This window comes from Lepidothrix coronata, unplaced genomic scaffold (assembly GCF_001604755.1).
Source record: "Lepidothrix coronata isolate B3197 unplaced genomic scaffold, Lepidothrix_coronata-1.0 Scaffold53, whole genome shotgun sequence".
Lineage (NCBI taxonomy): Eukaryota > Metazoa > Chordata > Aves > Passeriformes > Pipridae > Lepidothrix > Lepidothrix coronata.
In genome coordinates, this window is record NW_016690233.1 from 2,413,938 (window position 1) to 2,429,320 (window position 15,383).

The 15,383-nt window shown below is 40.8% G+C and overlaps 1 protein-coding gene across 1 annotated transcript; it reads right to left on the reverse strand.

Annotated features, from left to right (window-relative positions):
* Positions 1-5,012: 5,012 nt before the first annotated feature.
* On the reverse strand, positions 5,013-15,146 carry BIRC2 (baculoviral IAP repeat containing 2). The gene is made up of 10 exons (XM_017816055.1): positions 15,017-15,146; positions 13,607-13,673; positions 11,593-12,550; positions 11,383-11,482; positions 10,126-10,204; positions 9,504-9,552; positions 8,298-8,540; positions 6,868-7,122; positions 6,673-6,714; positions 5,013-5,902 (listed from the first exon to the last, which is right to left on the reverse strand). The coding sequence occupies exons 2-10, from the start codon at positions 13,646-13,648 to the stop codon at positions 5,709-5,711; spliced, it is 1,962 nt and encodes a 653-aa protein (XP_017671544.1). The 5' UTR covers positions 13,649-13,673; positions 15,017-15,146; the 3' UTR covers positions 5,013-5,708.
* Between the last annotated feature and the right edge of the window lie 237 nt (positions 15,147-15,383).

A 15,383-nucleotide genomic window follows, 5' to 3' on the forward strand; every position in this document is an offset into this window, starting at 1 on the left:
CCTTTCATTAAGTGGATTTATTGATACTGTAAAGATGATTTGTTTCTAGTCCGTCCCCTCTCCAGGACTGTGTGTCTGTTTTCTCATTAGTACCGATGGCTGAGCAATGCAGTTCAGAGTTCTGTCTTGCTTAGGAACCCCTCTGGTGACACATCACAGAACTGCATTTGCAGTATCATATTTTAAGCCCATCACCAGCATTCAATTAATTATTACAGCTCTTTTACACAACCCTTACCCTCATTTTTTATCCTGAAAATTCATGGGTTTGTGCTTCATGTTAAAATGTATTTCATTTAATATTACAGGCTGGGGAAGTCATCCAATGGCTACAGAACATAGCCACCTTAGGTCAGCTATCATGAATGTTACTTTGGCCCTTCAGACACATCAAGATCAGCCTTACAGTCACATCTCAGGGCTGCAGCATTCTGCCTTCCTCCCACAGGTCTTCCCTTTTCATGCACCTCTCCTTTAGCCTATAATCCAGTACCAAATCATAGTACTTCCAGCTTAGTTGTAGTGATGGGGCCCTGTCTCAAAAGCTTCAAGGTAGTCCAGAAATGGTGCTTTCTTTGGGGTTTACTTAAAAAAAAACCTATTTAAGCAAGATCACATTACTGTGATAACTTGAAAATTTGTAAATCTTTCATACCTTTCCTTTTTGTTTAGCGACTGTTAAAGCTCTTACATATTCATGCCACTCTGTTTTTGCCCTGAAGACTTACACAGCATTCTTAACATGCTTTATTGAAAAGATATAAGCAACAAAATTACAGTATTGCCAAAAGCAAAGTGGAACAGCATCAGAGACTGGAAATTGCCGGGATAACTCAAGAGGTTAAAAATTCAGCTGTGATGTGGAAGCAGATGGAATGAGCATGGACCTGTACAGAATGTAAACACATTCTCTAGAAAACACTGAAGGAGACCCAGTTCATGTAGGACTGAGACAGCAGCCTTAAAAACCAGGAAAGTTGTTAAAATTAATTTAGGAAGTTGCATTTTACAGTCCTCACAAACTGCCTAGACCCAGGGACTTGCAATTCCTCATGTTGATACCGCAGCGTCTAAGCTTTAGCTTGCTTTAAAATTTAGTGTTTGATTTACTTAAGACTGGCACAATGATTAATTTTATCTTTCAGTGTCAGGTTATCTGTATACGACAAAACATCCAATTCAGGAACTCTGAAAATTGAAAGAATAAAAGGGACTCCAAGTTCTGGGGGCTCTTAAGTGTTCTTTTAGAATACCAAGAGGAAATACATTCTCACTCTTATACTCAAAATTTTGAGCGTGTCTGTTGTTTGACTGACCTTCTCCATATCAAGTTTAATGTAGCTGGGAAACCAAGGTGTTGTACCTGCCCGGCCCTGAAGTGGTGGGTGCTTCTAAAGTGTTAGAAGAAAAAGTCCGTAACTCATTTTCCTTGACAGGGTTCATAAAGAAAAGCAAAGAGTGTGTGTACAAGTGAGTTTTTCTTACTCTGATTGTTGCATATATGACTCTTCTAAAGACTATGTTCTTCCCTTAGAATTAAAACTATCTTCCCTTGGGCAAATCACAGCCTTACCTCCTGTCCTAGACTCTGTTAGTACCAAGTACTTCACTTCTCTGTTTCCCAAAACAATACAGCATCAGTTAGTCAAGCTAAACTGATCCAAAAGGAAGATCTTTGTTTTAAGTTTACACACCGTAACATGTGGGCTTAGAAAGTTTTGGCAAGTTCTCCAGCTTTTCCCTAAAAAAATTTCACCAAGCCAAAACTAAATGTGAAGGACACTGCTAGGACACTGCTTATTGTGCAAACAATTTCCTGCTATGCTCCAGCATATTTTGGTCTCTCAAAAGAGAAGAAAATAATTCTCCTCACAGATCCTGCTATGTTATTTTCAGAAAATGTTTGGAGTGCTGCTCCTCCTTGCGCAGGATGTGTGCAATACCCAAGACTCTTAGGCTTCAAAGGTCCCATGCCAGCAGCCATCAGTGAGAAGGGTGGGCTGGAGCATCAGTAACTGTTGGGATCACATTTTCAACTAAGAACAGAACCAAAGGACTGGTGATTTAATGCAGTGGTGACCTCCAGAGCAAGAGTGACAACAATTACCTGTGAAGTAGTTCAACAGAACAGAGAATACCTTTTTATGTCCAGAATACATCTCCTGCCTGAACTGGGGTGGGTAATTGGAAACCAAGGTGGGTGTTTAGAAAACTGAATTTGCAACTTCAGTCCATCTGCAACATAAAACGTGACACTGCACACCCCAGCCTCATAGACTGCAACTGCCGCAATGCAGAAGTTAAGGCAGATGAACACACTATTTATAATTTTCATGTGCTTCATTTCTGATGCCTTGTGAGGAATATAGCAAAGAACCAAGTTCTGAGAGCATGGCACTATGGAGCTACTAGACAACCACTCTCTCAGCCAGAAAAAGCAGTAATATTTTTCTTTTTTATCATCCTATTTTTCTTTTTTATCGTGCTAATGGAGTTCCTAGGTATTTCCTATATGGCAATTCATTTCAGCATGTAAGAGCAGAGCTTTGTTATGACTGGTGGCAGTAGTAGAACTACATGCTGTCTTCAGTTTGAAGAGCATTGGGCCTCCTGGTCACTGCTTAAAAGCAAACAGAAGAGAAAGATAAGCATTCAGTCAAAAAAAGAACACAAAAATTCAGGAAACTGCTAAATAATTACAATAAAGCTTCATGGCACTTGCTTCACAAAACATACAGCTGCCACTTGGGAAACCTCTGTGTCTTGCAGTATTGCAAACTAGTATCAGAAACTGCAACTGCTCCAGATCCGTTGCAGATATGGTAAGCTTCATTCCAGCAAAGAAATTGCTCTTTTATGGGAGCTGGGAGCCTTGCCTTCTATCTTCCTCTTACAGCAAGTCTGACCACTGAAGTCCAATGATACTAAAGTTCACATCCTCTACACCCCCTAAGCAATGCCAACACGCTGCCAGCTCAAGACAAGCCATGGACCTGAAATCCTGAAATGCTGATGTCCAAGAATTTGAGCTGCTTGGTCAGCACAGCTGCAGAGGGTGCTTGCGGGAGGGGGGCTGTTTATTGCTATTCAACCCAGTCAGAGCTCTGGAAAATGCTTTCAAAGAAGGAAGTGGACACAGAACAAAGTGTGAGCACGGTCAGCTGGTTCTGTCACTTGATCCTCTCCAAATAAAACACTAAACAGACTGTTCTCCATGGTTTAACGTTTTGCCAGGGTCCTTTTTGCAATGTGCTACAGACAACTAGCTTGATTAGAGCTTTCTTGGAATAGTACTGAGGAGAGAGCATAGCTGCTCACACGTACAGCATTATCGAGCAGGGAAGCCACAGTCATTACAGTGAGGTGTAGCAGAAAGCCATACCCTAGATATGCCTTCCTGACAAAACTAGGTCAAAGAGTCTTACCCATTAGTTTCTAGATCAGGTTCTCCCACTTCTCAGAAAGTGATTCAGGTACCTAGATGCAGACAGGCAGTGCTGTTTGAAGCTGCCCAGGACATGTAAAACACTGATCAACCAGGGCTGAGAGGTATATTGCAGGCCCTGAGATACTCTCAGGCATCACAAATGACATTGAACACCTGAACCACAGAGGGCTTCTTTTTAAAGCCCTGTATATCCTCTAATCTGATCTATATGTAGTTAACTGGAACATCTGAAAACTCTAACTCCCTACATTCTAAAAAAAACACCAAAAATGCATTGTTTAAAAAGTCTGCCTGCTACTATGTTTTTCTACCATGTTTTTCCCTGTCGCGACGGAAAGCTCTAGACACCTCAATGTGAGAATCCAGGAACTTCGTTTATTGTAGACTGACAGCAGCTTAATATACATTCTATAATAGGTTCATGAATATTACAGAAATTCGGCTCATTATTGGTGCCCAGTTAGGTGGTGATATCATCTCAAATGCCTTCCATTGTTTACACAGGTGGCTCGTTAAGTGTCTCTGTTTTGCAAATGCCTAGCTCCTGTTTTTGAGCTCAATTTAGAATACCCAAGGACTGCTGCTTTCTCATGGCCCTGCTATCTCAAACTTTCTCATGGGCCTAGTCAGACTGCGTCTTATACTTTAGCAGCTCATCCATAGCCTTAGCCATGTTCATATGTCCTCGCATTTCTAACCAATCCTCTATATTTCCCTGTCCTCTTTCTTGTTCAGAAACAACACTTACCTGTTAACAATTCCACATTCTTTAGGTGAGCCTGACCTCTCCAGCTCCCCCTGCAGATTCATCTTAATCTGCAGAAAGTATACTTTTAATGACATTTCAAAACCAGAAAAACAAAAGTATGGTAATCAGAGCTGTTTAAAATTACATGCTAGTTTTGAAACATTTACACTTTTAATAACAAAAATAAAGGGAAGATATGTAAATGTAATAAAATTGGGCAAAAGTCTACATTTCAAAGAATTACAGCAAGCCAATCTACAGTTAAAGAATCCAGGTCTGAAGACTGAGAAGTCCACTCAGACATTAAATGTGGACAACTGTGGGCTGAAGATGACTGACTTTAAATTAGAGCCAGACAAACTGACTCCAGCACTGCAGGATCTGATGCCGTTATCCTGGCAGTATTATTCCACTGTTTGACATGAAATCCTTGCAAAATACCTACAAACAGAGGTGTTCATAGGTATCTACTATGCAAGTCTAGGCATACAAAGTTGAAAAGGGTAAAGTAAGAGTCAATCGGTAAGAGAACAGGAGTTCCTAGACTACTAGCTTATAAAACAACACTTCAGAGCGGGCTGGAAAATCCTACTATTTAATTGCACAATCACTATAAAGTTCCAAACACAGAAAAATAGCTTTTACAAATAATCTTTAGCACAAAGACTGGAGAGCTACCCTCTGCCTCATCTTTAAGGTGATGAGGACTAGAATTTCTATCCTTTGAAAAATCAACACAGAAGAAAGTACCAGATGCTGTTGGGGTTTTTAAATAAAGAGGGAATCAGCAAGCAGCACAGAAGGTCACTTCAAAAATGAAAGAAAGACAAATGGAATTAAGTTTTATTGTACTTTTGGAGGCAAACCACCCCAAAATTTTGTCAGGGAAAGACAGCGTTCTAGTTACTGCAGTCTACTGAGAAAAAACAACAATGGGAAAAGAGTAAACAAACACTCCTTTGAGAAGTAGAAATATTTAATTCAGTCTTCATACAAACTATTAGTAATATACATTACACAAGTATCAAGACATGAAAAAACTTCTAAAATTCCTGCTGTTCCTGCAACAGTTAGCCTCTTTTCTCCTCAAGTCCAGAAGAAAGCCAAAACAGGAGTAGCTGAAGTTAATATTAATTATTAATAACAGCAAACTTAATATATTTCCTCACATCCACATGGAGGAAATTCATGAGAAGAGTTGTGCCAAGCTCCATTTCAGGAACTCCAGCAAAAAGTTTTTTATTCAAAGCGACACTAGTGTATCTACTTTCCCTATTCAGAAAGGAACACCACAAAAGCCTTATATTGATTTGGTTTTATGAACAGAAAGAGCCTTTGGCACCGAAGGCCTAGTGTGCTGCTAATGATGATACACTTGACTATTACACAACTGTGTTAGGTGGTTGATTAATCACCTTCTGTACCACAGTTTTCCATTCTTAAGACACTGCTGGCTTAAGCTTCAGCAGTTGGAGGATGACAGGAACAAAGACATTTTGCAAGTTTCCCTCTTTACGAAAGAAATGTACGGACTGTACCCTTTATTGTCCCCCTGCAAATAGGGCATTTTCTAAGGGATGGTGCACATTCTTTGCATACCACTAAGTGACCACATGGAATAAAAACAATAGAAACTTCTTTGTCCATGCAAACTTTACATGTTCTTTCCTCTTGCAATCTTCTTAATTGTTCTTCCATAGGCAAACCTGGAAAAATTAGTTAACTTTTTGTCAGCCTGAATATGTGTATATATTATATCAAAATATATTTAGAGTATAGCCATACCCTTTATTTCCCCATCTGTACTCACTAAATATAGATGGCAGTAAGAAAATAAGGACATTTTCCAGAGCTCAGAAGTGGCATGCAAGGAACCAGTCTGTACTTTCCACTTCTGAGAGATGATGGACAGCTCAGGGTTGGAGGCCAACCAGTGTTTACATTTGAGCAGACGCTGTACTTTTCTTGCTTGGATATCAGAAACACAGAGCATAGCCTGACTGGTGGAAGTGAGCTATATCCAGGCTTGTAAACTTTTCTGCAGTCTGTTAACAGATTACACTACAAGACTAAGAACCAGAGCAAACTCAATCCTATGTCTGACAAGTGTTTATGTACCCAGCTGTTGGGTCAAGCTAGATGTTGGGGCACCTAGCAAAAGCAGAGATGAACCCTGTTGCAGAATGCTAACCAACTATCCTCTCTCCAGTCTTTACCAAATACCTGAATGAGAGCTTGGATCAAGTCCAGCATGTGCTTCAATTGTTGAGCTCCAGAAAGCTCTATATCATATGGTGCAAAACCATATTTAAGGCACATGCACTTAACTTTTAGTTAACTTTTTCAGTCCATTTTACTAAAGCAGAATTAGGGAGAGGGTAAAGCATAAAACCTACTTCTTAAACAAAGTAATTTTTTTATGTTAGCTATTTGTTCCACAATACCCTTTAAGATAAGAAGGCAGAATTTAAGGTACCTGAAACATCTTCTGTGGGAACATACTTCATGTTCTTCTCCACTGAAACAGGAGAAAAAAAATCCTCGTCATTTGACTTATCTATATTGAAACAGCATCTGTTTGTTTCTTTTTCTTCAAGTTGCTATGAGAGCACTGGTTAGACTTCTATAAAATTATATCTTTTACAAACAAAAGAAATCCAGACAGACATACCAAATAAATCTTTGTAGAGCACAGGGTCACAATCTCGTAGGCAGTTCCTGAATATGCTGGCTGCTTCATTTCCTTTCACTAAAATTGTATCTATCAGTTCCCTTGCTTGCAATGGTGTCTGAGTCTTCTGCTTAATAACATCATGCTCAGGTTCTGTTATCACTTTAGCTGATAGTAAACTCCCAAGGACTGGAAGTACACATGTTAAACGCTGGAATAAAGCCATGCGATTCTTGCGGATTAAGGATAAATCATCTGCAACATAAGGAGGATTAGATATTTGTTAGGAATACACTACTCCAAGTTTCACTTCTTTTTAACAATAACTGATACATTCTTTACACTCTATTTGAACCATTTGCTTATTACACATCATTAATAAAGCCCTCAGTAAGTTTCAGTGGTATTCACATAACGAACAGACTTAAGAAAACTACATAAAAGCAGCTTCTGAGCCAAAGCCCTTTCACCCAGGAAACCTCCTGCTCCCATCTCTAGGTTAAATGATCTGGGGGGGTCTTGTCTAACTCCACACTAGTGAGACTTACACTCTCCAGAGAATTGCAAAGAAAAAACACCTCTGCATAACACCAGTGCTAACTTATCGACAACCAAGAGGTTAACTTTAGTCAGTGTAGGCAAAATCATGTCTCTACATAGAAGAAAGCTCTTCTAAGAGGTGTCCAACAGAATTATGTACAAAAAAAACCCAGAACAACAGCACAACCAGACTCTGGAGACTTTTTTAAGTCTACCACAAACAACAATAAAAAAATTTCCATTAGGATTTAATGCTGAATCCATCCATAATTTTTTGACAGAAATAAGACTAGCAAAGAAGCAGCCTTAAGTCAGTTTATAATTAAGAAGTTTCATTATGCTTCACAAGCTCAAATCCAGAAGGATTTCTTTAGGCTGCAAAACTTCTATGGTATTGAAGCTACAGGAAATGTTAAAGGCACATCAAATAAACACTAAATTGCTGACGTACATGGGCCGAGTCAGACACAGTAAAGCATATCTTTGGCCATCTTACAGAATCTGAATTTGCAGCAGTTTATGGCCTCTTCTAGGAGGTGGATATGGTGGCTTACTGATTCAAGCAGCTTAAAGAGCAGGCAAATTTGGAAAAAAAATTAGTAGAGTGTGCCAAGTATTTTATTAACAGCAATATAAAGGCACACAAATGAAAAATGGCTTTGGAAAGAAGAGATGATTTGAACCCTCGGCCCCTGGTATGAACTATTCTCCTAAAAGGGAATGAAACAATTTCCAGACTGCTAGTTCCATACAGATATCCTGACAATGCTTTTAGAGAAGCTGATCCTAATAGCAATGAAACTAAATCACTTAGTGAATCCAAACAAAAGAAAACCTATACATATTACAAACCACTTCAAATTTCACTTTTATTTATGCCTTATATGTACCTGATGCCGCTTCTTCTAATTGTTTTTCTTTCTCTTCTTCAATCTTCTCATCTTCAGCAATGAGCAGATCAGACACAAGATCATTAACAGTCTTGTAATTTTCTCCAGTTGTAAAGATTTTACTTTGCACTGTTTGCTTTATTAGCCTTCTACTGAATCCCATCTCCAAGGCAGCTTTAATAACAGGTGTGTTCATCATGACTGCATCTTCTGAATGACTCTCTCCAGGGCCAAAACGCATAACTAATCAAAGAGGAAAATCACTGTGTATAATATAAAGAATAAAATATCTATACAACCCAGAAGTCGGACACATCAACGTTACCTACACACATGAACACCTGGCAGTAAAAAGTTTCAGTAGTTAAATAGAATTTTTTAAAAGTAGTTTTAAAAATGGAAGCCAGTTACTTAGTCATGGATTGAATCAAAGATAAACATCAATCCATGTCATGCCTTTGCTAAAATCGAGGATAATCCAGAGAAACCACTGAGAATTCCATTGTGTCTTAACAGCTTTTTTTATACTTAGTCATTTCTAACTTCAGCCTTGAAAAATGTCTTGAGGGAATGGGGAGAGAAGGGGGAAATCTGTTTATAGTACCAACAATTGCTCTATTCCAAGTCTTGATCAGTATTTTCCATTCCACTCAGTAAGCACCAGACACATGGGACTCCTACTCATTGTCCTCAACCAGCAGGGAGTAGGACAGCATAAACTCCTCCCAGAGGGTGAGTGGATTTTTTTTCCACCATAACTAGAATCCAGCCCAGAAAGACTTCACTTTTATCAGCTTGTCCTACCTTCTTCCTTAACCTCTGCTGCTCAACTCAGAGCATTTACTCAGCTACGTGCCTAAAGACGGAATTGCATAACTGCATGGTTATGACACCCTCTAGCAATTGTTCCACCAAGTTCAATACTTGCTTTGCTTAACTGAAACCCTGAAACTAAAAACCACAAATGCAGCAAGTGCCAAGCATTTAAACCCACAAATTTTAATATGAGCTGCTAGCATGAAAATAAGGAAAATAAAAAACAAGATCTCTTAGAGGTGTTTCCTTGGACTTTATCCATACAACATCAAAACTACCTCACTTTTAGGGAACAAATGTAAGAATTGGCTATCCAAAGCTAATTTGCTTAGCAATCATTGAGTTTGCAAAATGCTGAAGAAGTGTAAAAACATGCTTTAATATACATACTTGGGGGATCAATGTTTTCATCTACAGGCGGCTCAGAGGTTGACAAGAGCTGTGGAACAGAAAAGAACTACATTAGTATCAAAATACTGCTTTTCCCTCTACGTACCTTTCTAACACAGTCTTCCATCACAAACCACGCTAAGCCTTTTACCTGAGTGGTACCCATTAAATATTTTACAGGCAGTTACACAAGTCTGCAAATTCGTGCAACTATATAATCAATATAAAGCTGGTGCTGACCACTTCCATGAAGAGGAGTTTGGCATAGTTTTGCCATAAGAATTACAGATAGAAATAATTCAGGCTGTCCATGACTGATTTCTGAAATAATAATTACTGATCTGCATTATTCAGTGACACAGAATTTCCCTCTCTTAACATAAAGGAGCTCATGCCTCACAGGACTTTCCACAAGTAATCTGTAAAAGTTAAACTCTATTAGTCCAGGACTAGCCATGGTTCAGCACTGGTTTCTTGTACGTGATCATGAAGAGCATTTATCATGTTAGAAACCTAGGAGAAACATATGCAGAAATGAGGCAGAAGGATGGATCAAACTCACAAAAAGGACACAGCACTCTTCAACAAGGGAAAAGCAAAGTTACAGGACAGTAAAGTTTACCTGTTCAAGGAGATGGGGGAATCTGGCCTGAATTTGACTTACAAACTCTCTTCCTTTGACACGAAGCAGATACTCACATCTGGAAAATTGACATATCAAATTATACGTTCAACTTGCCAAAGGAAAAAAATACAGAAGAATAAAGGAGTTTAAATCCAGTGTAACTTAAATACTTATGTTTCTCTTCCTTCAGAAGAGAAAGAGTACTCAATGAGAAGCTTGATACAGCCTAGTGTCAGGTGACAGTTTGATAAAACTTTTCCATGATGTCCAGCTGCCAGTAGGCTTATATATATAAATGCAGCAACTTTACATTCTGCTACCACTTGTAATCAAAACTGCATGTCATGAGAAATGATACTGTGTCAGCATCACTACAAAGTGCAGTGATGAACTGTTTCTATCTTACATGCATCTTACCATTCTTATCTCCTACTCAAATCATTCAAAATAATTTAACAAAAGTTAACGCCACTATCAAAGCCAGATCCACTTCGCTAATTCAGAGTTTCATCTCCTCTGTACATTTACTGACAGGTTTTACACAGTAAGAAACAAAGTTGTCATTTAACCCTACACACATCATGTAGTCCAACAGTAGCTAGTAAATTGCCCACGAAAGCCTAGTTGGAGATCTACTATGAGAAAAACTATAATTAGCTTTCCTGAAATTAAGTGCAGCTATTTCTGCCATTAATGTAGGTGGCAATTTTCACAAGCACAGATAGAAATTAGGTATGCAATTGCCATTTAATTAGGGGTGACATTAAAAAGTTATTTCTGTTATTTTTCCAATAGAGACATATTAAACACCCAGTTGTTCCTCACAAGCCCTTCCACATGTAGGAAACTAAACTGCACAAGCAGAAAAACTGGTTCAAGAGCATTCAGCATGGGCACAGATCTAGAACAAATGAGTTACACATACTTCATTTCTCAACAGCCTATGCTCTCCCCAGTCTGCTTTCTGATTGCTTCTCTTAGACGAATATGCTCACTAACAATGCAGTCTCACTTGCTAATAGTGATTTAGGGATGCACATGGCCTTTAATTACGTGGTGGAAAGCATTATATACCATGTTTAACGAAGAAATGTTTTAATTAAGCCCACCTTAGCATTTCAGAGCTTTTAAATACACATGAAATACATCCAAAAGAAAGAGTACGTCATACGGTGAAGTTAAACAGTACATACCTGCCAAAATTAGAAGCATTTAAGAATGTGAACAAATTATTATAAAGATGTTGCAAGTTACCTTGGAAACCACTTTGCATGCTCAATCCATGGATCATCTCCAGATTCCCAGCACCTTAACCCACCATCACAGCAAAAACACTTGACATCATCATTGCGCCCTTTAAAAAAAGAACAAGGCAAAATATCTGGCAAACGTTCACACAATTTACCTAAAAGTAAATGCTGACATGGCTGCATGAATAAAACCAGAGCAGTCTGTTTTTCTTACCTACATAGTAAAAGCCAGCATCTGCAAGCTGTTCGGGCTGAACTGGAATTCTGGTTGGCCAATTGATGAATGTTTTAACACGTGCCTCATGGGTTTGCATGCTCACATTTGACACATTGAAACTTGGCAGGTCTCGGGTGAGGTTTTCCACAAAAGAACAGTTTGGATAGTGCCTCCGGTGCTCTGACACAGCATTATCTTTCGGTTCCCAGTTACACAGCTGACCACCGCAGGTAAAACAAGCAACTTTGTCTGCTGTTCCCAAGTAATAAAGTCCAGCCTTTGCCAGATCAGTGGGTGAGAGAAACGTCAGTGGCCATGAGTGAAAGGTGCGTAGCCTAGCCTCCTCTGTACTCATAGAAGGATTGTAAAGCTTATGTCTCAAGAATGAAAGGTCTTCAGCTGCCCTAGTAGTTACTGGGTCTTGAGGAAAACTGGAAAAAGAGCCACTGAAATATCCAACTTGTTCTAAACTTGGAGAAAGCGTTATGGAACGCAGAGATGGTGAGAGACTGTTTGTAACTGAGGGCAAAAAGGCAGAACGAGACGACAGTCCACGGTTGTTAACTGAAAGCATGCTTTGAACAAAACTGCAGCCAGGACATAGCTCTTTATGTTTTTCCATAGCATTATCTCCTGGTTGCCAGTTATCCAGTGTTAAGCCACAACTGAAGCACTTAACTTTATCCTGCACACCAGTGTAATAAAACCCAGCCCGGGCAAGACTCCGTTCTGATACCGGCATGTTAACGGGGAAAGCAGAAAACGTTGACATTCTGTAGAGTTCACACGATAGGTCATACTTCAGTTCACCACACACAGCACTCTGCCTCATGATGCTAGCCAAGAAAGGGCTATCTTCCACTATATTCATAATGGACTGGTTTTGGAAAAATGGGACAAGTCTTCCTCTGGGAGGTAGTTGTGTGCATGAAAGGCAATTTGGAATAATCCCCGCCTGTACAAAAGCAATAAATACTTTAATGTGTAACTTCAAATGAGCAAGTGAATAGAATCTGCCTCGTGATTAAAAGCCTTTTAACATTTGGGAAGTTCTTGTAGTTTAGTTTACAAAACTGCTTTCAGTGCAAAAGCTGCCTCATCCCATTTTAACAATTGAAGAAAGCATGTTGAAAAGGAATTTCCCTTGAATCATAGAAGCATCACATGCTTTCATTCTTTTGCATATCTGGGAGAGCAGTACCAATTTGTCAGGCTAGTGGAGGTGGGATCAAAACAGGAAAAACCTCAAAAGGGTTTACTAATCCTTTGTCAATAAAGAAACTAAAATTGGGGGCAACTAAAACAATATTGTTCTTATCCAGAACATATGTTAAGTGATTTAAGAACTAGATTTCACCCTAGACAGCCGATAAATATGTAGCTTATAGGCACGTATAGATTTTAGTTTGAAAACCTCATTAGGAACCTGAAAAGTAGGGTTTATCAAGTTCAAAGGGCATACAAAAAAATAGAGACCCAGAACCGACATTACTGAACTGATCTGGTATATTTGCAACTACTGGCTCCCAAAAAAACTTCTCAACTTCTGCATATTGATGTAACAAGTTGTTAAGACTAAAGAAGTTAGTCTAAACACAACTCCACGTGTATTGAATATTCAGCTATTAGAGAAACAAATCCTATACACTGCCTCTGACAAGGATGAACTCTCCCTGTTAACAATCTGGGATCGCCCCAGCTTTTCTGTCTACAACAGTGTCAACACTGAATTAACAAATCATTTCAGTTTTAACCTGGTGCCTGAGTTACAAGTACAGAGTTATCAAATGTAACATAAATTAAATGCCTTGTGTCGGGACATTCTGATGCTTTATACAGTTGAATTAAGTTTTTTCTCCACGCCATGTTTATGGCAGAGTAAACAGAACCCCCAGATTAAAAAAAATAATAAAATTGATGCCTTAGTTTCTTTATTTCTGCACAGAACTACCTCCCAGAGTTCAGACTGAAGTCCCTATTAAGGTGTCTACGCCTCCATATTGATACTGACTGTTCTCAAGAAGAAATTGTAAGAATCTGTAGTTTCAATCATCTAATTCTTTTAGGCGGAACAAAATCTGTAAGAAAGAAAGAGAGGAGTGTTTCAAAATATACAAAATTAGGTGCATGCAATGTCTATGCAAACAGAAGTTACACAAATTAAAACAACATAAGCTTTTTTGTAATCATAGAACATTAAGAGTTGGAATGGGCCTTAAAGATCATCTAGTCCCAATCCCTCCTGCCATACGCAAGGACACCTCCCATTAGACCAGGTTGCTCAGAGCCACATCCAACCTGGCCTTGAACACTGCCAGGGGTGGGGTATCTACAGCGTCCCTGGGCAACCTGTTTCAGTGTCTCACCACCCTCACAGTACAGAATTTCTTCCTAATATCTAACCTAAATTTTCCCTCTTTCAATTTGTACCCATTACTCCTTGCCCTATCACTACAGTTCCTGACAGAACCTTTGGCCTCTCTGTAGGGTCCCTTCAGATACTGGAAGGCTGCTATGAGGTCTCTATGCAACCTTCTCTTCTCTAGGCTGAACAGCCCCAACTTTCTCAGCCTGTGTCATGTTAGCTAGAAAGTTTCAGGGAGTCAACATTACACTGTGATATGGAGTGGATTTTACACACTTAATTTCCCTGTTACTGACACACATGCAAAACTGTTTAATCCACGAGCAGAATTTTTCTGGTAGATGGATTAATTGGTCTACTTAATCACCAGCTGTATAATTAAAGGTAAGATCCTGTACTAAAGCTGCAACCATTTAAATTGGTCTAAACTTGCAGATTCTCAAACGTGAAGGTCCAGTTTTATAACACTGACTTAAGGAGCACTGGAATTTTTAATTTACGTGAAGCCAATTATATTTGACTTACAGGACATCAGCAAATCTAAACTTCGCCAAAAATTCAGGTAAGGCCAAATACAAAGGTTTTATATTTGTATATGTGAATAAATACAAAATTATATATTTAACAGTCTGGTATGGAGCATCGGTTCCTAAAAAGTTCTTCCAGGAAAGGCTCAAAACAGTCATCATGACACAGCACTACGAAAACAGCCCCCTGCGCTAAGGGCACACATCTAGAGCACCTGAAGGCGCCCGGCAGGGCGTGTCCGTGGCCGCACCCCCAGCAGCCACAGCCCCATGTCCCCTGGTCCCTCCCTGGCTTCGCCAGGCCTCGCCCGAGCGGATCCAGCAGGGCTGCCACGCTCCCCTCCACAGCCTGGGGCGGCATAGGACCCTCAGCCGCCCCGGGGCTCCTCCGCTACACCGGGGACGGGGACAGGCACAGGCACAGGCGCAGCCAAAGCCCACTGCCCCCCCAGTGGCAGCGCCGTCCCGGGCCCGCCCGTCCCATCCCCCCCGCCCCCCCCTCCGCTCCGCTCCCCTCCCCAGTACTCACGGCCTCCAGGCGGGCCCCGCAGCGCGCCCCAGCGCCCCAGCCTATATGCGGTGCCTGGCAGGGAGCGGGGGGAAACAAGCCCCCACCGGCACCGCCCCGCCCGGGAAACTCCGGCCGCAGCTTCGCACCGGGAAGTCCCGGCGGCCGCCGGGCGCAGGCGGGGCCGGACGGGGCCCTGCCCTTCCCCTTCCCCCGCGAGCGAGCGCCGCCGGGCGGCGGGAGCGGCCCCCAGGGCGGTGCGGGGCCCTCGGCGCGGGGGCGGTGCTCGGTCGGGTCGCAGCGTTGAGGGGAAGGGAGGCCCCGGCCCTTGACAGCACCAGGGATCTTGGGTACTTTCCTGCTGGCCGGCGGGGAAACCCGCCCGCAG